This window comes from Sus scrofa, chromosome 7 (assembly GCF_054392235.1).
Source record: "Sus scrofa isolate SSC_HxYL_T2T_F1_AM1 chromosome 7, Sscrofa_HxYL_maternal_Yorkshire_Landrace_v2.0, whole genome shotgun sequence".
In the NCBI taxonomy this organism is placed as follows: domain Eukaryota; kingdom Metazoa; phylum Chordata; class Mammalia; order Artiodactyla; family Suidae; genus Sus; species Sus scrofa.
Window position 1 is genome coordinate 66,273,793 of NC_139389.1, and position 20,534 is coordinate 66,294,326.

The window sequence follows — 20,534 nt, forward strand, 5'->3', positions numbered from 1 at the left end:
GAACCCTTCGAAGCTCAGAGTAAGGCCTGGTGAAAGACGGGGCAAGACTAGGGTGGTGACTTGGGACTGGGCAGTCCTAAGGGCAGCCCCCAAAGACTAGTATACAGTAGGCACTTGATAAATGCTCGTGGAAAGAAGGCTTGGAGAGAGCTGGTGCTCCTAGTCCCAGGATAGGTCCAGGTCAAGGCTGCAGGGGACTTCTGCCTGGGGGGCCCCCACACTCAGGGTAGAAGCAACGATGGGCCTCAGGACTCCTCTGGGGGTCTAGAGCCCTGGCCATCCAGTCAGTGCTGTGGTCATCGCCAGGCAGCTGTACTGGGAGAAGCTGCTGGAAGTCCCTGGTGGCAGCCTTCCCCTGGCATGCCCCCAACCTCAACCCCATGGAGACCCCTTTAGAAGCCTTGCCCCCCACAATGAAATAATAATGACCATAATGAGAACAGTCACCCACACGTGTGCACAGCGCTTTACAGGTTACAAAGTGTTTCACATACATCATTTCATCAATTCCTCACAACAGCCCTGTGAGGTAGGCAGGGCGGGGAGTAGTGTTTCCATTTATACAGATGTGGAGACTGAGGCCCAGAGAGGGTCAATGACCTGTTCCAGGCCACACAGCAAGTCAACGGCAGAGCTGGGACCAGAGCTAGGCCCTGGTCCCTGGCTCTCTCCACTGACTGTGCTGTCCTCCAGGAGGACCCCAGCCCCTGTCCAGAGTCTCAGCCACACCCGAGCCAGGCCTCCGCCCCCTGGCAGTAGTGCTGCCTGGCAGCTCGGCAGATAGGCCCTTGCCCCCCCTGGGCAGCCCTGTTCCCTCCACCCGCTCCCTGCAAACAGCCAGCTCAGAGCTGGGCCCAGACCCGCCACCCAACCTGCTCTTGGCAACTGCCCTGGCCGGGTGGGCAGGCGAATGGGGCTGGAACCTCCTTCCCTGTTTTCCTGAGTGATCCCTCCCCACAGGGGAAGGGAAGAGAAAGGAGGAAGAGGAGGAGGAGGAAGAGAAAAACAAGAAACTGAGCTGGAAGAGGGCCCTGGAGCAATCAGGACGTCAAAAGTTTGCATTCCGACTAGCTAGAGGAAATAGTTTTTTTTCTCTTTTTATTATTTCAAGTTTTCATAAAAATCCATAATTATTGAAACCCAAGTTACAGAGGAAGTTCGTAACTTTTTTTTTTTTATTGAATTATTGACTGTGCCGCATGTTGGTTCATCAGCTTCGGACTCCAGTCTATCAATGTGTGCCCCTGTGCAGGTAGGGGTCCCCAGGCCTGGACTGCTGAGGTCCTGGTTGAAAGAGGGCAGGTGGTGAGGGCCGGCGGGGGGCAGCAGGGGACAGGGTGGGAGGGAGAAAAAGAGTGTGTGTGGAGGTGGGGGGGAGGTGGGGAGGACCAGGCGTGAGCGACCGGGTGGCCAGGCCCCTTCCCCTGCCCGGCTCACCCGGGGGTCCCTGCCCCCCGCCCCGTCCTCATATCATCTTCATGTTGAACTTGCGAGGTGCGTCAGCGGAGCTGATGCCTGCGTCCGACTTGCGGGGCACATACTCAATCTCGATGTTGTGCTTCGTGTTGCCCTTGCCCCGGCTCCAGAGAAACAGCAGCACCAGACAGAAGAGGACGACGCCCAGGAAAGAGATGAAGCCCATGGTGGTGGCGATGATGAGGGTCTTGATGTCGAAGGGGAAAGGCACGGTGGCGCGGGTGCTGTTGGCCTCTCCCTCGCCCGGCTGGTTGGAGATGAAGGCGAAGGTCTTGTTGGGCTGATGGGGCCAGTCGGGCGAGTAGCTGCGCACATGCAGGTGGGCGGGCATCGAGTCGTTGCCGCCCGCGTTGGCCGCGATGCACAGGTACGTGCCATTGTCCTGTACCTGGGCATAGCGCACCTCCAGCGTGCCGTCGGGGAAGACCGTGAGCCGCCCGTTGCTCTTGGCCGAGACCAGGTGCTTGCGGGGCGACAGCCAGAGGATGGCGGGCGGAGGGTCGCCATCGGCCCGGCACACGAACTGCACCGTGTGGCCCTCGTCCACAAACACCTGCTGGGCCTTGCGGTCCCGGATGCGGGCACGACGGCAGGTGAAGTAGTTGGGCAGAAGCACATCAGGGAAGTCCTTGAACTCCTTGCCCTGGACGAACTCCGGAGTGGCACACGTGGGCTGCTGCCGGTTGAAGTTGAGCCGCCAGCGGCGCCGGAACACCCACAGGAGCCGGCAGTCGCAGGCCAGCGGGTTGGAGTCCAGGATGAGCGTCTCCAGGTTGCCCACCGAGTGGAAGGCCGACTCCTCCAGCGTGGTCAGCTGGTTGCCAGAGACGTTGAGCACTCGCAGGTAGTTGAGGCCACGGAAGGCGTAGGGCTCCACCACGGCCAGCTGCCCACCCACCAGCTGGATCTCCTGCAGCCTTAGCAGCTCATGCAACATGGAGCCCTCGATGGTGCTGATGGGGTTGTAGGAGAGGTTGAGGAAGCGGAGATAGACCAGGTGGCGCACGGCCAGGTAGGGCACAGCGGTCAGGTTGCAGTGCGTGATGGACAGGGACGTCAAGTTGAGGCCGTAGAGACAGTTGGGAGTCATGGTGTCCAAGTAGGGCCAGTGGGAGATCTCCAAGACCTTGAGCCGGTACAACCTCTTGAAGGAATAGTCCCGGATGGCGTTGATGTTGAGGTGCCGGAGCCGCAGGACAATGAGACCATGAAGGTGGGAAAGCGCCTCGGTGGGGATGGAGGTCAGGTTGCATTTCTCCAGCGTCAGCTGCTCCAGGCTGTTGAGGCCGCTGAAGGCTCGGTGGGAGATGTAGACGAGGTCGTTGTCACCGACCTCCAGGGACTTGAGGTTGTACAGGTCCTGGAACATGTAATCCAGCAGGATAACGATCTTGTTCTCACTGATGTCCAGCTTGGTCAGGTTACTGAGGCCGGTGAAGACGCCCAGAGGGATGAGCTTCAGGCGGTTGCTGCGGAGCCCCAGCGTCCGGAGGTTGAAGAGGTTGTTGAAGGCGCCGGGCTCCACGGCGCTCACGATGTTCTCGTTGAGCTCCAGCTCCTCCAAGTGCGGGAAACTGGCAAACTCGTCCTGGTTGAGTGTTTTGATGCGGTTCTTGCCCAGGTCTAGCAGGCGGGTCTCAGTGGGGATACCCTCGGGCACAGCCACGAAGCGCTTGCGGTGGCAGAGCACGGCACGGTCCTGGGCGGAGCACTCACAGCGGGGCGGGCAGCCGGTGGCTGAGCCTGACAGCACAGAGCCCAGCACCAGCAGGAGGATGGGCTGCCAGCAGGCCAGGAGGGGGCTGGGCACGCTCCTCGCGCCCCCCGCCAGCATCCTCTCGCTCACCTGCGGCAGGAGGAAGCAGAGGACAGAGGGGGCAGTTAGAGGATGGCGTTTCCTGGACCCAACCTGAGCCCTCTGTGGCCCTGTGCCCTCCTGCCCCATGAAGATGTCCTTCACACAGAGAGATGCAGGGGTCCAGAGTGGCAGAGGACACCTGCCTGGGACCCCACAGTGAGGTCCCGATGCCCAGGAGAGAGGCCCTCCTGCCATGCCACGCTGCTTCCTCCTTGTCTCTTACCCTGCCCAGAGCCCTCCTAAAGGAGCCTCCTCCGGCATCCCCGGGATCCAGGGATTCATGGAAGGGGAGGGGTCACTTCAGATGAGCCTGGTATTGGCACCCTGGGCTGTGTCTACCTCCTTTTTGTCTTACATTGTACAGGCATGTGACTCCACCCATGCATCCAGCACCCCAGCTGGTACCCTGAGCCTCAGCTTCCCCTAGGGCTCATCAGGAATAAAGCCAGACCTGCTGAGCTGCCCGCAGGGCTCATAGACGGGATCAAAGGGACTCAAAGACTGAGGCCCCCAGGAACAGCCAGCAGAGGAGCACGTTTCTGAGGCTGCTGGGGCCCACCCTGTCAGCCTTCAGCCTGAGCATCCCCAGGCACAGATACCATGGTCCCCTCCCCATCCACACTCTGCTGAGCCCAAAGTCCAAGAATCCTGGGCAATCAGCACACCCCGTGGTTCCTGCCAGTGTTTGGGAATCTGCTCACGAGGAGGGTTTCAGGATCAGTGGAGGCGCCCCCATCCAGAAAGCCAGAACCCAGCCCTGATAACCCCTGGTGGAATCTCTCCAACTCTCCCCTTCCTTTGGGCCGCCACAGTGACCCACCCAGGCTCCTGAGCTCAGACTCCTTCTGTACCTTCCTCTGGAATGCCCCTTTCTGTTAAAACTCTATTTTAAAGGCCTAATTTAGAGTCCCCTGCTCTGAGTTTTTCTGATCCCCAGTAGGAAGTGTTCTCCTCTCCAAAGACCCGCCCAGGCATCACCCATCTGTCTCTCTGGGTTCCAATCACCCTCCTCCCTCCTCCTAGTACCGGGGTTCCTGCAGCTGCTGGTCTGACGGGGGAGCAGTCAGACTCCCACAGCCCAGGACAACACAGGCAGCCCTGGAGGTGCCAGTTTACACCATGGCACTGGGGACGTGAGGCTTGTTACAGCTAGGCCCTGCACAACACGCAGGACTTGGGTAGTGGCGACAAAGGAAACGGTGCCTGGAAGAGGGCCCGGCTTGAGTATGGGCTGCACGTGGTGTGAGCAAGGGTTGTGCGGGAGCTAGCCCCCCATTATGCTCTCCATGTTCAGAGGACACCTGCTCCCACTTGTGCCCAGACTGCCCTTCCCTCCTCTATTTCTGTTCCACGCCATGGGAAACTGGTCCATCAGGGTACATAGTGGGCTGGGAGCTTCCAAACTCCAGAATCTGGACCAGATGGTCTTTGGGAGCTGAGCTGCAGCCCTTCCACTGCTCGGGGCCGGGCAGGGGGAGTGAAGACCCATCCCCCTCAGCCTGGCAGCCTTGGGGCTCTGCTGCCATCCACATACTCCACGCTCGTGACCCCAAAGGGGGCTCACTGTAAGAAGAGGAGGCCCAGGCTAGGAGGGTCCCACCTTTCTGCCCCCAGCTCTGGCCCTTCTCCCACCCATCGAAGCTCCTCCCCAAGGAGAACTGTATCCAGCCTCTATTTCTAAAGCTACAGGTCTTCTCATCTGCATATACAGCAACCCTTAAGGCAACTGGAGCTCGGAGATCTTGTAGCTGCTCAAGGACACCCAGCCAGTAGAAGGAATAGATTTGAGATCAGGGCTCTGGTCTGTCAGACTTCTACGACTCCATACACTTTCCAGAGCTCCAGCCATCTCCTAGGACTGACGAGTGCTCCGTGGTTGTTGATCGACTAAGTGACTGATTAACCAGAGAGGGCTCCTGGTGTCGCTGACATGCTATGGAATCTGCAAGGTTTTGTTATTCCTGAGGGCTTTGTCCATGCCCCCTCCCCCAGCCCCTCTCATCCTCTTTCCAGACTATTCTGTGGTTTGGCCTCCTCCACCCCGCCCCCATCAGGCCATTTTCCAGTCACACACGCTCCAGTGACCCACCAGAAAAGCAAACATCCTGACAGGCGATCAATAAGTAATTGGGCTGGCAGCCGGGGCTGGCATGGGTTTGAGCCTGGGGGCCTGGCGAGGTAAACAGGACTTTTAGCACCCAGCTCAGGCCAGAGCTGGCAGGTGGGGTAGGGGCTTCTGGAGAGGGTGCTAAGAAATGAAAGAGGGGATAGCAGGGCACAGACTACCCTGAGATGCTGGTAAGCCCCTCATACAGACAAGAATCTGGCCTTTGAAGGCTCCACCCCCTTGCCTCAACCTACCCACTGACCTCCTCCCACAGGCCACCCAAGGGTCCCTGCTTTGTCCTGCACATTTCTGCCTCAAAGTCCTCCATTTGAAGATCTCTCCCAGCATTACTATCTGGGCAGCCTTTGTAACCATCTGCCCCCAAAGGCCATCTCTTCCATGAAGCCCTCCTTGATCTACTCCTTCAGAAATCATCTCTGCCCACCACTCTAAAGCACCTCACATTTGTTACTAGTGACATTACATAACTGATGTATATAGCACATCTCATTCCAAAAAATGATTTGAGCCAATGGCCAGAAAAATTATGTTACAAGATGATAAGGTAAAGCTAAAGAAGGCAAGCTGGTTAAGAAAGCAAGCCAGAAAATCCTATAAAATGATTTAAAGGTGAGAACCTCCTAGTGACCTGAGCAAAGAGGGAAACATGCTCCAAAGCCCTCGGCACTTGGCGCCTCTTCTGTGTCATATGTTTAATCCTGGGTCAGACCCTCACAGATGCATTTGTCTCACCTGCTAGAGAGTGAGGTACCTGAGGGGAGATGGTGTGTCTGCAGCCTCAGACCAAGGGATGACGCAGAAGAGACTCCATTGAATGTTCTTTGAAAGGAAGTGAGTGTGCATGAGAGTTTTTGCAGGGGTTGAAGCCACTCTGATGGGACTTAACACTGAGCAAAGAGAGACCTGGAAGATTCAAATACATTGGTAGAAAAACTGGTCGGCATTGCCCTGGGTGGCAGACCGGGCAGTTAGACCTACAGAGCACGAGGCCCTACTCCATGGGACCAGGGCAGGCTCTCAGAAGGGCACATCCTCCGAAATGCTTCATCTCACCTTTTTTACAGGCAACTGTCCTGAAAGGCAGCGCCATTGAGGCCTAGAGGGGCTAAGATGATTTCCCAGTTGGGCACGATACACTGGGCTGGGTCTCCTGGTCTAACGCCTCCCATGGGGTCCCTGTCATCTAGGGATCCTGGTAGGGTCGTGTCTGATGGAGCCGCCAAAACTGCTGAGTGAGTAACGCGCTACTCTTGCCACCCTGGCACCGTTAATCCTGCCGGTTACTCCTGCAATGGCCAAGGAGAATTGTTTTATGCATTATAATCAGTGTTGTACTTTGGATCCTTGCCCCCTGAAGGGCTTCCTACAAGGGCTAGAGTTTAAAAACTGGACTAATACATACAAAGAAAATAAACATGGACGGCAGGCAGGTGGGTGGGCAGAGGAGAGCCGCGGGGGCAGCCGAGCCATCAGATCTGTGCTGCCGAGGGCCGCCTGCCACCATCACACCCTCACTCATGTCTCGGGGTAGATACAGCCCGGCTCAATGGCTCCCATATCAGCCACTTCGCTGTGTGACCTCAAGGATGCTTGCCCTCTCGCTCTCTCCCCCACTGTGCAGGGAGGGACTGATTCCAGGGTCCCTAAGGGAAACCACAAAGGAACTGGATTTTCTCCAGCCAGAAAGTCAACATCCTCAAACCTGCTTAGGGAATGAAGAGGAGGAGGGGCTCGGGCCCCAAAGGGCAGTTCTACTGAGGCTGGAAGGATCTGTTTGAGGTTGGCCTCCCCAGTTGGGGCCTCCCATTGGGGCTGCCCTCCTAGGGCTCAACTGCTGGAGACAGAAGGGGTATGGGATCACCCTGGGGAACTTGGAGAACCCCGGAGGGGGTCCAGGGGTCATTCTCTCTCCTAAGGCAGCAACTGGAGACCCCCTTGGGGGGTGGGTGTGCCTCCACTGCACTCGTAGCCCGGCCCATACCAGCGGGTTGGACTTCTGCACTTAGGGAAGGGGTGCGACGAGCATCTGCAAACCACCTGCTACAGACCACGTTTTAGGCTTTATCGTCACTGTCTTAGCGACCCTCACCCAGCATTCGAAGAAGGTATTTCTCATCCATTTTACAGATGAGAAAAGCTGATGCTTTCAAAAGGGAATTCTTTGGCCTTTAGGCCTAGGCTACAAAGCTAGGAGGCAGCAGAGCTCTGTTCCTTCGGGTCGGGCTGCCTGCCCCAAGAGCCACCAGGAGTGAAGCAGGACTTCCTTCAGACACACAGGCCACTGCAGACCCAAAGGAGGGGCAGGCAGGTGGGGCAGTGGTGGGGGAGGCCCCCAAGGCTGAGGGAAGGTATGAGTCCTTAGGTAGCTGCACCTAGATACCTTGTCCCCCAGACCTGACAAAAAGCCTTTCCCCAATCATCGGAAAATGGTATGTTGAAACACATTGAATTTTTTCAGTGTTTTTCCCCCATACCATTCTCCTGGGCCTACTGCCTCTGTCTATGCTGGAATCTCACCTCATTTGGGGTTGGCTGCAGCACACGATGGAAGGTTTAGTTATTTTTGGTTCACAGTATCAATATTTCATGGTGTTCCCACTCAGTGTGCCTCAGGGACCGCAGGGATCCCCAGCACACACAGGCACGAGATCCCTGGCATGGAGGTGCCCAATGCCACCCCTGCGGCCATGGCCCTCTGGGTTCTCAGCCTAGCTGTGGGACCTGGGAAATGAGGCTGTTAGGCGCGATCTCATCCTGTCCTGACAGCCTATATTCCTAAGGCTGGGTCTGCAGCAGGGAGGGATGGAGGAGGGATGATGATGGCAGGCCTGGGAAGGGGGGCTGAGGGCTTCAGGGACGCCCCTTCCTATGCCTTGTCGGCTGGCTGGTCAGCTTGCCGAAAGCCCTGGGCCTGTGACTGCATCCTGCCTCCTGCCCCCGAGGTGGGCTGATTCCTCAGAAAGGTAAAGGGACTTGCTTGGTCCCCAAAGATTGGAGGCAAAGCAAGCTCTAGATTCCTCGTGACTTGCCCTGTCCCCAAGTCCCTGCCTTCTGAAGTCCTTTTTTGCCTTTAGCTCCAGAGCACAGAGCAGCTGGATCCATTTCATGATATGGTAAAGCACATTTGTGGGACGTGTAGCCGTTCAGAAGGAGTCGTGGCCATGTGGCTGAAAGGAGGCTGCTGTGGGGTGGAGCGAAGCCTGTCTAGAAAGTCCCTGATGGTGGCTCTCTCCTGGGGCTTGTCTCCCACAGCGAGGGTGGACCATCTGCCCTCAGCCTGGAGAGATCTCTCACTTGGCCTTCAGAATCCAAATAATCAAGGGTTATTTACCCAAAGCAGCTCTTTGCAAGGCAGGGATCCCTCTGGCTCTCTGGGGGGGCCCATCCAGCACTGCTGGTGTGTTTACCTCTCTCCCTTCTTCCCTCTGTGGAGCTTCCGCTGCCTCCCCTTCTGTGTCCCCCAGACTGAAAGCCCCCAGGGCAGGGCTGGGCAGGATACAGCTCAGCACCAGCAGGCCTGGCTTCAGGGAGCAGAAAGCCCCCACAGACAGCTGCTGGGACAGCTTCCCAGAACAGCTCTCGACTCCTAGTCTAGGCTCCCTACAGAGGCTTCAAGGAGGAGGCGGTGTCGTGTGGGCTCAGGCTGAAATGCAGATACGTGTCCACCAGCCACGTCAGGGGCAGGAGGGGCGGCATTTTCAGCCGAGAATGATGCAGACAAGGGTGTGCAGAGTGGAGGTGACTGGTGGCCTGGACCCTTCCAGAGCATCCAGGGGCTCCTAATTGCTTCTCTCCTACCCCAAATCCTGACCCGGGTCCCTGGATGCCTTTTAAAGATACTCCATTCTGGCTTTCCAGGGCTAATCCCTGCTGAGGTGTGAATGGCTGATAATGGCTTAAGGTGTGAGCCGCTAACAGGGGAAACTCAGCCTTCCCCGGCCAGTCTAATCCGGCAGGGCTATTCTGAGAGCCCGGCGGGGGAGGGCAGGGGCTGCCTCCTGGCAAATGGGGAGGGAGCACAGGGGGCACAAGGAACCCTGAGAGGAGGGGTTAGGACCCAGGCTGAGCTCTGGCCGGGGAAATGCAGACGGATGGTGGCCCATGGGCAGGCAGCTCCTGGGCTGGTCTGCCCACCGCCATCTGCCCTCTCCCTCCTCCTCTTCCTTCAGCCCCCCCACCCCACTGGGAGAGAAAAATCAACCTGAAAGAAAATTGAGGTCATGTCCTTTGTCGTGTATAATTCTTTATTTTCCTCTTGCTCTTGGTTCTAGCCAAGAGTTACTGGGCCCCCGGGGTGTGTGTGTGTGTGTGTGTGTGTGTGTGTGTGTGTGTGTCTGTGTGTGTGTGTATGCGTGCGTGCGCTCGCGCAGGCACTCCTGTGTCGCCTGCGTGGATGTGTGTGCTTGTACCTCCTCCTGCCACTGCCACTCCTTGCTCTCCCTGGACCAGTGCCACCAGCCACATCTCTTAGGTGCACTTGGAAACTCAATCCTCTCCCAAAGGTGCTCACCTGGGCCCCTCAGCCCCGGCCAGGCTGGAGGATGCCGACTGGGCACAGTGGGGCTGCCCGCCTGTTTGCTAGGGGAGCTGCCCTGAGTGGCCCTGGGCAAGCACGGGTGCCCCCTGAACCTACGGGAGGGCTGCCCGTGCCCACCCCACCGCCCACCCCACCGAGCACAGCCAATCTCAGGAGCTGCCAGCCTTCCGGCCAGCCCGCAGCCTCAGGCCATTTGCGGGATAAATTATGAATTTTAATTGTCAAAGCATCTTAGTGTTTAAAGGCTTCTATATATAGGCTTTGCCCTCCAGGAGCTGCCGGCTCAGTGGGGAGGCACAAGGTGGAGCACGGCCTAGAGGAGGCCACTTCTGGGTGGGCAAAAGGCACTGGGCCCCAGCCAGGGCACCCTGCCCTGCTGTGTGAGCTTGGGTGAGTCCTGGACCTGGGTGAGTCATGCCTGCCCTTCCACAGGGTTGTTCTGAGGTGGGAGGCCAGCCGGGAAGCTAGGAGCCAGCCTGGGGGAAGGAACCAGGAGGGAGCCACTAGTTCTGGGAAGCTTCCTTGCTGTCTGTGCCGGGCCTATCCGGGTAGACTGCACTCCTCCTTGGATTGGTGCTGCTCTGGAATTGAAGAGGGGTAGGCAAGCAGCCATCTGGGGACCTGACGAGGCTCCAGGAAGTGCAGGCCTTGTACCACTTTTACCCCCCTTCCCATCTCTCTCAAGGTCTGAGAGGCCAACCCAGGCCCTCGGGGACAAGAAGGGTGCCCCTAAAGGCCACTGGCCCCATCTACCGCCTACGCCAGGGGACCCCTGGGAGGCACCTGCAGACACACCTGCCTCATCTCCAACGAGCCCCCCTCTGTCTGAAGCACCCCAGGGCCCTCTCCCCAATGCTCCAGCCCTCGGGCTCATTGACCTTGGGAACAGCTCAGGCTGGTCCATTTCAGGCAAGGCCTGGAAACCAGTCAGTCCCCACCTGGGAGGGCCACGAACCTTGGGCTTAGACTGGGGGGGACGTCACAGCCTCAGAAACCCAGGGTGTGAATGGGGAAGCTGAAGGGAGTGGTGGATCTTGTGTGGGATTTGACAGCCAGAGACCTAATAAGTATTATGATGATGATGATGATTGGAAAAATCCGAATAGAGGGCTTTGGGTGTGCCAGGCATTATTCTAAGTACTTTACATATAAAAATTAATTTCATCTCACCACAACCTGTTGAGGTAGGACCTGTTATTTGTCTTATTTTGCAGACCGAAAAGACAGAAGCACAAAGAGGTTCTGTCATTTGCTCAAGGTCGCAAAGAGGTTTCTGTAACTTGCTCAAGGTCACAAAGCTAGCATGGCATGAATTCAGACATGAACTTGTTTCATCTTCATGACAATCCGATGAAGTTGGTATTATCATTCCCATTTTACAGATCAGAGAACTGGGGCACAGAGAGTGATGCGACCTGCCCCAAATCACCCCGGGGCTAAGTGGCGGAGCTGGAATTAGGCCCGAGGCAGCTAAGACCACAGGTTGTCCTGACGACTCTGGTAGACAGCTTCTCCATGACTCAAGTTCAAGGGCTGCTGAGCTGCGTGCTTGTGGGCAAGTGGCTTCGTATTTCGGGGCTCTAAACTTCTCATTTAGAAAAGGGAATGGCAGATTTTATAGTGCCCTCACAGGGCTGGAAGCAGAGAATTCATGGAGAGAGAAGGGACAAGACATTTATATGGAGCACATAAACTAAATGCTTTGCAGAATGACCCCACCAACCCTCACCACATACCCTGGGACGGGAGTACTATTAGCACCACTTTACTGATGAGGAACTGGGGTCCCAAGCCATTAATTCACCTGCCAAAGGTCAATGAGCTTGCTTAACTCCAGAGGCAGGATAACCTTAAACACCACTGCACAGGTGAGGAAACTGAGGCCCAAGAGCATCAGGGACTTACTTGTCCAAGGTCCATGGCATCACAGGGTTAGGGCCTAGGAAGAACCCCAGGCTCCTGACTGCAGCCACCCTCCCTCCCCAACGTCATGTGAGGGTCACAGAGCCTCTCCATTCATGGTGTGGCCAGGTCAGGGACAGGTGAAGCTCTGCATGATTGCTGCCTCGAAAGGGAGAAACGACTTTCAAACAACCCCCCAATACACTAAAACCCAGGTCTAGTGAGTTATTTATAACATGGACAGGCAACCTACAAATAAAAACACTTGCCCCCCCTCTCTTGGCACTGACTCTTCAGAGCCCTCTCTGCTCAAGAGAATCTTGGCCAACCTCTTGCTCAAGCCAATTTTTCCAACCAAGTGTATATACTAAGGCTCTCGGTGTCGAGAGGAGATGCACCCCTCTGGTCAGACACATACTGGTGGTGTGTTCTGCTCAGGCACAAGTGATGCCATCGCCTGGCTGCCCATTCATAAGAAGCCCAGATTTGGGAGGGCCTGGCATCTCTGCAAATTTCTAAGGGGTGTCCCCAGGCAGAGGGTGCAAAGGGTCTAGCGCAGGCCCACAGGGCGAGGCCAAGACCCACTGGCAGAGTCCCAGAGGAGTCGCAGAGGAGGCCCATTCAGTAAGGAATCAAATGGAAGATCAGATAGTTCAGGATGGAAGATGTGTCTTGGTGGACAGTGAGTGAGCAGGCTGTCACGAGAGGTGTGCAAGCAGAGACCGTGGATCGGGGACACTACAGGAAGACTCCTCTGCTGGGATCCACACCTCAGCCGTCCCTCTTAGCTCTGAGATACCCCCATCTTCCACTCAAATAAAGGCACTTGACATGGCCAGCCCCCAACAGCATCTGCAGTCCTGCACGGGTCCAGGCAGACGAAACCTGCTGGCTGAGCCGCCACCCCTCCCAGGGCCTGGAGCAGGTTCTCTGCAGAGGGAAGCAAAGGAGGTGGCAGAGGGAGATCAATTCTCCGAAATGGGAAAAAATAGAAAAACACACACACACATGCCACACACCCTAATAACATGTAATAAGAGGTTGGAGATGAGGAACAATGCCCTGGTAATGTCACCCTGGCGGCAATCAATTTGGGTGTCACATGAAATAGGCATAATTATTCCACCAGCCCCGTCACTCATCTCTAACCAGCTCCAGGGCCCCAGGCCCGGGTGGCGAAAGCAGTGTGGGATCAATTGTTGGTGCACCAGGCTGGCAGAAGGAACTGCTCCCAACGAGCTTACCAGCCAGGCTTCTCGGCCACTGCAGATATGCAGGGGCTTCACGGCCTCAAGGAGGGGGCCTTGCAAATGCCTAGGAGCCACCTTGCACAGCCCCCCTTCAGTCTCTCAGTGGGCAAGGGCAGTTAGGGAGGGCTCCCCAAGGATGTGGGAATGAAAGAGGGAAAACATATATTTGTTCCTTAGCGTTCACTCCTTGGGTCACCAAATTCTTATTAAGCACCCACCAAGGCCGAGCCCTGTGCCAGGTGCCAGGGTCTACAGACGGGGTTTATCGGGAGGCTATGCATTATTAAAATCATGAAGCACAGGTTCCCGCCACCTCCTAAGCTAGGACCACCCTTGCCCATCTTGCTGGTGAACACAGAGCCACTTGGGTTCCAGGGGCTCTAAATGTGTGGGGACTTAGTTTCTCCTGGCTCCTCCTTCATTCCCACTTCCCTGGGAAGTCCTCCCCGATGGCTCTTGCCCATCCCTGAGCTCAGGGTTAGTACAGACAGCATCCCAACACTTGGAGAAACTGAAGAGCAAAGGGGATGATTACATAGTATGCAAGCATCCGCTACACACTGGCTGCTGCCCGTCTCAACCCCCATCCCATACATCAGAAACCGTGAACTCCAGAAATGCAAATCCAGGTCATAATGTAAGAGCATTTAAGGCGCATTTGATCAGGAAAAGTCAAGATGCCTGACCATCCTGAGTGTAGATGAGGGCGGGGAGTGACAGAGATACTCCTCTCCTGCTGGGGGAAGCATACCTGGTCCGACCAATTGGAAAACCACAGTGGCACATTTCTTAGCAAAGTCGAACATGAACATGCCCTAAGGCCCAGCAATTCTGCTCCTTGCTACGTGCCCCAGAGATGCTCAGCGTATTGTTTCAGAGGAAGGGACAAGAAGGTTCACCAGCATTGTCAGAGCAAAAGGAGAAACAACCCACAGGCCCATTAATAGAAGAAGAAGAAGAAATACAGTTTACGTTGAAACAACAGATCATTACACCTCAGTAAAATGAATGAACTACATCTACCATTATTGGCAACAGTGGGGATGAAGCTTAGGAATAGGACGATGAAGAAAAACAGCAAATTACAGGGGCCATGTACAGTGTTCATGCTCCTGTTACAAAGTTCAAAAATAGCTAAATCTGAGTAATTTATCTATATTGAAATACAAGGTTTTTAAAAGGCAAGAGAAGGCTAAATAGATAATGTAGGGTAGCAGTTGCCAAGGGATGGAGTGAGAAGAAAAACAGGGGACGATGTATGTCGTTATTAAAGTGTCAGTGCTCGGGTTGGGGAGTAGGGCCCTGATGTTCATTATATGAAGAGCAGCAGTAGTAAATATATTGATTAATTAATTAACAGGCCGTGCCTAGACCGATGAGAAAGAATCCCAGACCACAGGTCAGGAAGAAGGCATTGGGCAAGTCATTCTACTTCTCTGGCTCTCGGTTTTCTCAGCTATGAAATCAGATCTCTGAACCAGATTTGACTGAGAGCACAGCATTGATATGAACTCTGAGAGCACAGCATTGATAGCAGTTCTGGAGAGTTTAGTGTGTACCAGGCATTGTTCGAAATGCTTTGAACACATGAACATACTCAGTCTTCACAATGGCCCCCTTGTTATCCTCAATTTATGGAGGCCCAAGAGATTAAGTAACTTGCCCCACATCCCAGAGTGAGATGGTCGTAGAGCTGAGATGTGAACCCAGGCATCTGGCTTCAGGGACCACATGCAACAACCTCACTATTAAATAACATTGGAGGAACTGAACACACATGAACAGGAGACAGCTGTCAGCACAACTCTACCGGATCCACAGAACCCAAGGATGTTAATTCATTCTTTCAGCACATAATAAACAAAGGTCAGCATGCCTTAAATGCATTTGGAAATGAACTTACCTTCCCACACTCTTTCTACCAAAAAAAAAAAAAAAAAAAAAAAAAGAAAAACCATCCCTGATGCTGGAATCCTGCTTTCTGTGTCTCTGCCAAGTCTTCTACTCCCTCCAGAGATACCCAGTCTCTCTCTCTTCCTGGAGGTCCTCTGCCTGCCTCAGCCCCAGGAACAAATCCCATCCTTCTCTAAGTGCGGCTGTGTGCTACTGAATACTCTGCCTTGGCTCTCCCCAACCCCTGCCTGGGGCATCCTTGACATCACCTATCCCTGTCCATCCATTACAGGCTAAAGACACTGACTGTGTCCCCTTCAGGTAGTTCTTGCCACCAGAACCAGCTGCTCCCTGGTGGCTCCAGCACCTTCCCTATTCCAGGGGCCAGGCAGGGGAGCCCAAGGGATGGGTACAGGATTGCCCAGGTGTTCAAGGCAATCCATGGGGGCCATGGGAGAGCCCAGCCCAGAGCAGAGCAGGGCAGATCAGGATGTGTAGAATAAATGCGTGAATGAATTAGGTGGTACAATATTAGGCACAAACCAGTGTGATTCTTTCTACACTGTGGGTGCCTGGAGAAGAAGGGTCAGTGACATGGAGAAGTCAGGGAGGCTTCCTAGAGGAGGGGCCAGGAGAAGCAAAGACTTTTGGGTAGGAATGCTGAACCAAGCCAGGTGATGGGGGGATATGTGGGATATGTAAGGGGATTGGTGGGGACAGAACAGAGAGCCATTAATGGGTAACCATCAGGAGGGAGGGACCCTGGGGCTGGAAGGCCACCATCCTTCCAAAGAGCACAGAACAGCTAGACCAAGAGACCCCAGCCAGCAAAACCAAGTCTCTGGCTCTGAAACCACCACCACTGAAAGCCTCCCCTCCCTGGTGCTTCCCTAGCCCCAGAGGACTCACTTCCTCAAACCTGCACCTGACACACTGCCTCATGCTTCCATGGGACCCTGTGCAAATCACTGGACTGCTTCATTTCTTAAAAGGAATGCATTTCCTCCAACCCCCAGACCCAATCATGATCCTCTCACCATTTGCTTTGGTGGCACCTGGACAGCAGCAGCACCAGATGAGCCATCACAGGTACCAGGGATCCTGTGTGGCTTTTTGCTGAACAACGACCCACCCTCACGAGACTTTTTTTTTTTTTTTTTTTACTTTGATATCCCCCTAGATATCCTAGTGTATATATACTAGAAAATATCTAGTATAGGGAAAATGGGTGCTCAGAGGCAGGGGATGGAGGAGCTGATCCCTAGGATCAAAGAGGACTACTGCAAGGGGGAGAGCAGTCTCCCCATTGCCCTCAGCCCACAGGCCATGACACCTCGGCCCTGAGCACCCACTCATCTCCTAAAACCTGACTCTTTGGATGAGGGACCCACTCTAACTCCAGAAACTGGGGAGCATTGCAGCCTTGACCAAGCCCTCCCTACCCAAGGGCCACCTCAAACTTTAATTGGCAGGGAGTGGGAGAGGGGACAGAGACAACAAGGATGCCACAGGGAGCCTGCCCTTGCTTATGCTAAGCCCCACTCCAGGAGGGGCAGCTGGGTGCGGCCAGGAAGCCCTATGAGGAGTTCTTGGCCTCTCCCCTCTGCAACCTCATCCCCTCTCCCCTGCCTCAGGCTATGGGAAGAAAGCAGGAAGGGCAGGCAAGCTGTCCCAGCAAACCAGGTGCTGGCATCTTTCCAGAGGTGTGAGGACTCTGAGCCCCTCCTGGCCCAAACAAGGACAAAGGGCTGGAAGCAGCTGACCCTCCCTTCCTTCATAGTGCTGCTCACTGGCTGTGGGGAAGCCCCAGGCTCTCTGCCGCCTGGATGCCCCGGCTCATTTCTCCCTGGGCATGGGAGGCACCAGTGCCGGAGACACTGGCATAATGACCAGCAGGGCTGAGCCGGAGCCATGGGCCAGGTTGGGCTGCACACCCTCCAGCTGGCTGCCCAAGATGAGTATAGGAAACCTGGGGGAGGGCTGGGCTAGCAGGGAAGGGGCTTGCCCAGATGGCACTGCCCCCACCTCAGGCTTCCTGCACTCCCACCCCACCAGGGCAGAGCTGTTGCCCTACTCCCAGATGCCCCTTTTCCCCAGCCTGACCCCAGGACCTCCGAGAACAAAGAAGAGATGCCGACACTGGCACAACCAGGGCTGGGACCCAGGACAAGAGACAGGAGGGCATGGCGGGGTGGGCCTGACCCCACCCCTCCTCAAAGTGGGATCCACCTGGAGGTGCCTGGGGGATCGGGAAGCCCACAGCCCTCCTTGCAGAGGTAGGGGGTCGAGAAGGAGGCCTCTTCTGCTCAGCTGGTTCCCACCTCCCACCAGGTCTGCTTCAGAATGAAAAGTGGGGCAGGAGGAAGTGGGAAGCAAAGGCTGAAGACAAAGGGGAGGCCCCTAAATGGTTCCTGGGTCCTCCTCAACCCCAAGTCCCTCTCTCCCACTCTCCTAGCCCCCATTTGCCTCTTCCTCTCCCTCGATGGGCAGGAGCTAGAAAGAGGCTGCTCCAGGTTAGGGGAGGGAGGTGGTGCCCAGCCCGGTGCCTGTGGAGAAAGCCCGTCCCTGACCTGCATCCACCGGCTTAAGGAACCTGGTGCTGTGCTGGCTAGGGCTGCCTGGGGTGTCTAGGGTCTATGGAGAGAGGCGGGCACCCCGTGCTAGGGACTTATCCTTCAGGGTGACCAGTGCTCAGAAAAGGAGGGGGGCAGAGGACGAACAGCACTGGGACCCCTCCACAGCTCCGGGTCCTAGCTAGTCAACCTGGAATTTGTTGGAGTGGGAGGTACGAGAAAGCAGGAATCTTCATTTCTAGGGCTTTGGGCGGGGGGGGGGGGGGGAGTCATATCTGTGACCCCAAAGCGGGTCTAGGTGACGCTGGGGTGCCCCACAGCCCCAGGAGGGCGCAGCCCAGGCTAACGGCGACCCCCAGGGGCGCTCGCCGCCGGGCTGCCCACTTGGGGCTGGGCCGCGGCCGCCGGGCTCACCTGCATCTCGGGCGCGCTGTCCGTCCGCTCAGCTCGGTCACCAATCGCATGTCTCCCCCGCCGGGCCCCAGCCCCTGCCCAGCCCCCTCCTCCGTCTACTCCTCCTCCTCCTCCTCCGACACCTCCGCCCGGCAGTCCGCTCGCCCTCGCGGGGCTATCCGTTCGTCTGTCTGTCTGTCTCTCCCACGCCTGCCGGAGCCAAGCTGGTGCCGGGGCCGGGGCAAGGGCCGGGGAGTGGGCAGGGGGGAGGCCGCGGCCCCGGCGGGCGGAGGGGCGGGCGTGCTCAGGACGCACGACGCGGGCTCCACGAGCCTGGTTCTGCGCCCCGGGCCGGCCTGGAGCGGCCGCCGCCGCCGCCTCTGCCGCTGGGGCCGGGGTCGAGGCCAGGCGCGCTCCGCAACGGGGCCGAGGCCAGGGCTGACGCCGGCGGGCAGCGGCCGCGCATGCTGCTCGGAGCCCCGCGTCGGGAGAGAGGCCGGAGCGGCGCGGATGGGGACTCCACGCGCTCCGGGGCCGGGACCAAGACCCGCCGCCGCCTGCGCTGTCGCCGGCCGTCCGCTCCAGCTCCCGCGCCGGCTCCCGCCCCGGCTCCGCGCTCTGCCGCGGCGCGGGGAGGGAGCGCGAGGAGCGAGGAGCGAGGAGCGAGCCAGGGAGGGAGGAGGGACCGAGGGAGGGAGGGAGCAAGCGAGCGGCGGGAGCCGGGCGGGGGAGGAGAAGGCGCGGCCGCAAAACCGAGGCGGGGGGAGGTAAGGTGGGGCGCTCCTTTCAGCGAAGGGGGCGGAGTGCGAGGAGCGTCCCGACCACCGCCCTGCACGGGTGGGGCAGCGAAACTGGCCAGGGGCACAGACAAGGGGCGCGCCAGCCTTGCGCGATGGCCGTTACCAGCGTGCCTCAGCCCCGCACACGGCCGCGCCCCTACGAGTCCCGCGCCGCGGCGGCCCAGGGGAGTCTGGCCTGCGGTCCTCCCTGGGGTGTGTGCGCACCCTCGCGTGGCCTCTCGCGTGTACATGTGAGCGCATGAGTGTGTTCACACGTGTTAACCGGGGTTACTGCACAATGCCGTGTGGACCGACACACGCACGTGAACCGGCAAGGCTCCCCACCAGCCCAGGGTTGTTTGGAGGACGGCGTGGGAAGGGTCAGGCCGGGAGCCTCGGTCCTGCGCCTTGTCCCTTCTTCTCAGAGTTGTCTGAGAATCCCTGTTGGGCCCACAACCTGGCGGCCTCGGAGCAAGGCAGGAAGAGAGGGAAGCTCCAGGGGAGTGCGAGGAAGGAGCGCCAGCCCCGCAGCTCTACCCGGAGCGGGGTCTTGCGCCTTCTTTTGCAGTCTGGGTCCCCGCCCAGCCTGGTTTCCTTGCCCAGCAGAGGGCAGCAGGCAGCTCTGGCCGGCTCTAGGCACAGGCACTGCACCCAGCGGCCAGCAGAGGGCAACGCAGAGCCTCAATGTGGGCTTGGCTGTCCCTCACCCCCCCTTCCCAAAGGTCCAGGGGATTCTGAGTTGAGGGCCATATACTTAGGCCTAAGGAAAGAGACTTCTCTTCAGAAACCCTAATCGTCCTTGACCGGCAGACAGAGAATCGGCTGACGGGGGTGTCTTGGCAAAGCCCGCAGAGTGAGCTACAACCTTTGGGACCTCACTTCCTTCCACTGTACATCCCCTTCCATTTCCTTGAAGCCAGATACCCTTTAACACTAAACTAGATTGGTTAGAATAACCATCAATGCTGACATCACCTGGCAGCTCGCCCTTCTCCACTGCTGGGAGTGCATCCCATGAGCACTTCAGTGCTCCTGATACCTGGAACCCACAGGGGTAGGAGTCCCCGCAGAAAAGGATGCTAAGGCTCCCAGGGAAGGGAGTGGGAGACTGGCCCAAGGCCTCTCCATGTCTGGGGCAGACGCGAGGATCCTGCTCCCAGTGCCCCGTCCTGCATGGAGCCTGCCTAACATTCACTGCAGATACCTGGCCGGCATGGTGGGGCCACCAGTCTGTCCCCACCCCAGCACCATCTTACTTTTCCACTATTCAGCTTCACAGGCAGTCCAAAGAGTTGCACAGACATTCTGTTCTAGCTAAACAGAGTTGGGTACTTCTCAGGCTCACTGCCGCACCGCGCTCCGGACAGTTCTGCCTGGAGAACCATCTCCTGTCTTCTACGTCTCTAGGCCTAAGTGGAGCTACCTCTTAGCAAGTGAGGATACTGTGCTGGGCACTCTGCATTCATCCTCCAACAACCCTGGGAGGGGGCGCTGTTGGCCCCCTGTGACAGAGAGAAGGAACCCCAGGACCAGAGAGTTTCTGTGGCTTCCCAGGGGTCAAACAGTTAGTAAAGCCACGAATAGAGGATTGGAATCGCTTTCCAGCCTCCCCCCTCCCCCACCACCCGCGTAAGCCAGGAGGGGGCAGGCTTGGCGGAGGGTCTTAGGGGTGGGAGGGGAAGAAAGAAACCGACACAGGAGTCCCCCTCCCTTCAAGAGCCCAGCGCAGGCGGCTCCCTGGCCCC

General features: G+C 57.2%; 1 protein-coding gene across 9 annotated transcripts in view; it reads right to left on the reverse strand.

Moving 5' to 3' along the window:
• Window positions 1-450: 450 nt before the first annotated feature.
• The window catches only part of LINGO1 (leucine rich repeat and Ig domain containing 1), a 205,573-nt gene continuing 185,489 nt past the window's right edge, over window positions 451-20,534 (reverse strand). For 8 of the 9 annotated variants that reach the window (XM_005666135.4, XM_021099021.2, XM_084966981.1 and 5 more), the window contains one exon: window positions 451-3,322. In XM_005666135.4, the coding sequence (XP_005666192.2) occupies window positions 1,466-3,310 (1,845 nt within the window). In that variant the 5' untranslated portion in view covers window positions 3,311-3,322 and the 3' untranslated portion in view covers window positions 451-1,465. Of the gene's footprint in view, window positions 3,323-18,031; window positions 18,657-20,534 lie in introns of those variants that run through there. The other variant, XM_001929187.7, reaches the window with a different exon arrangement.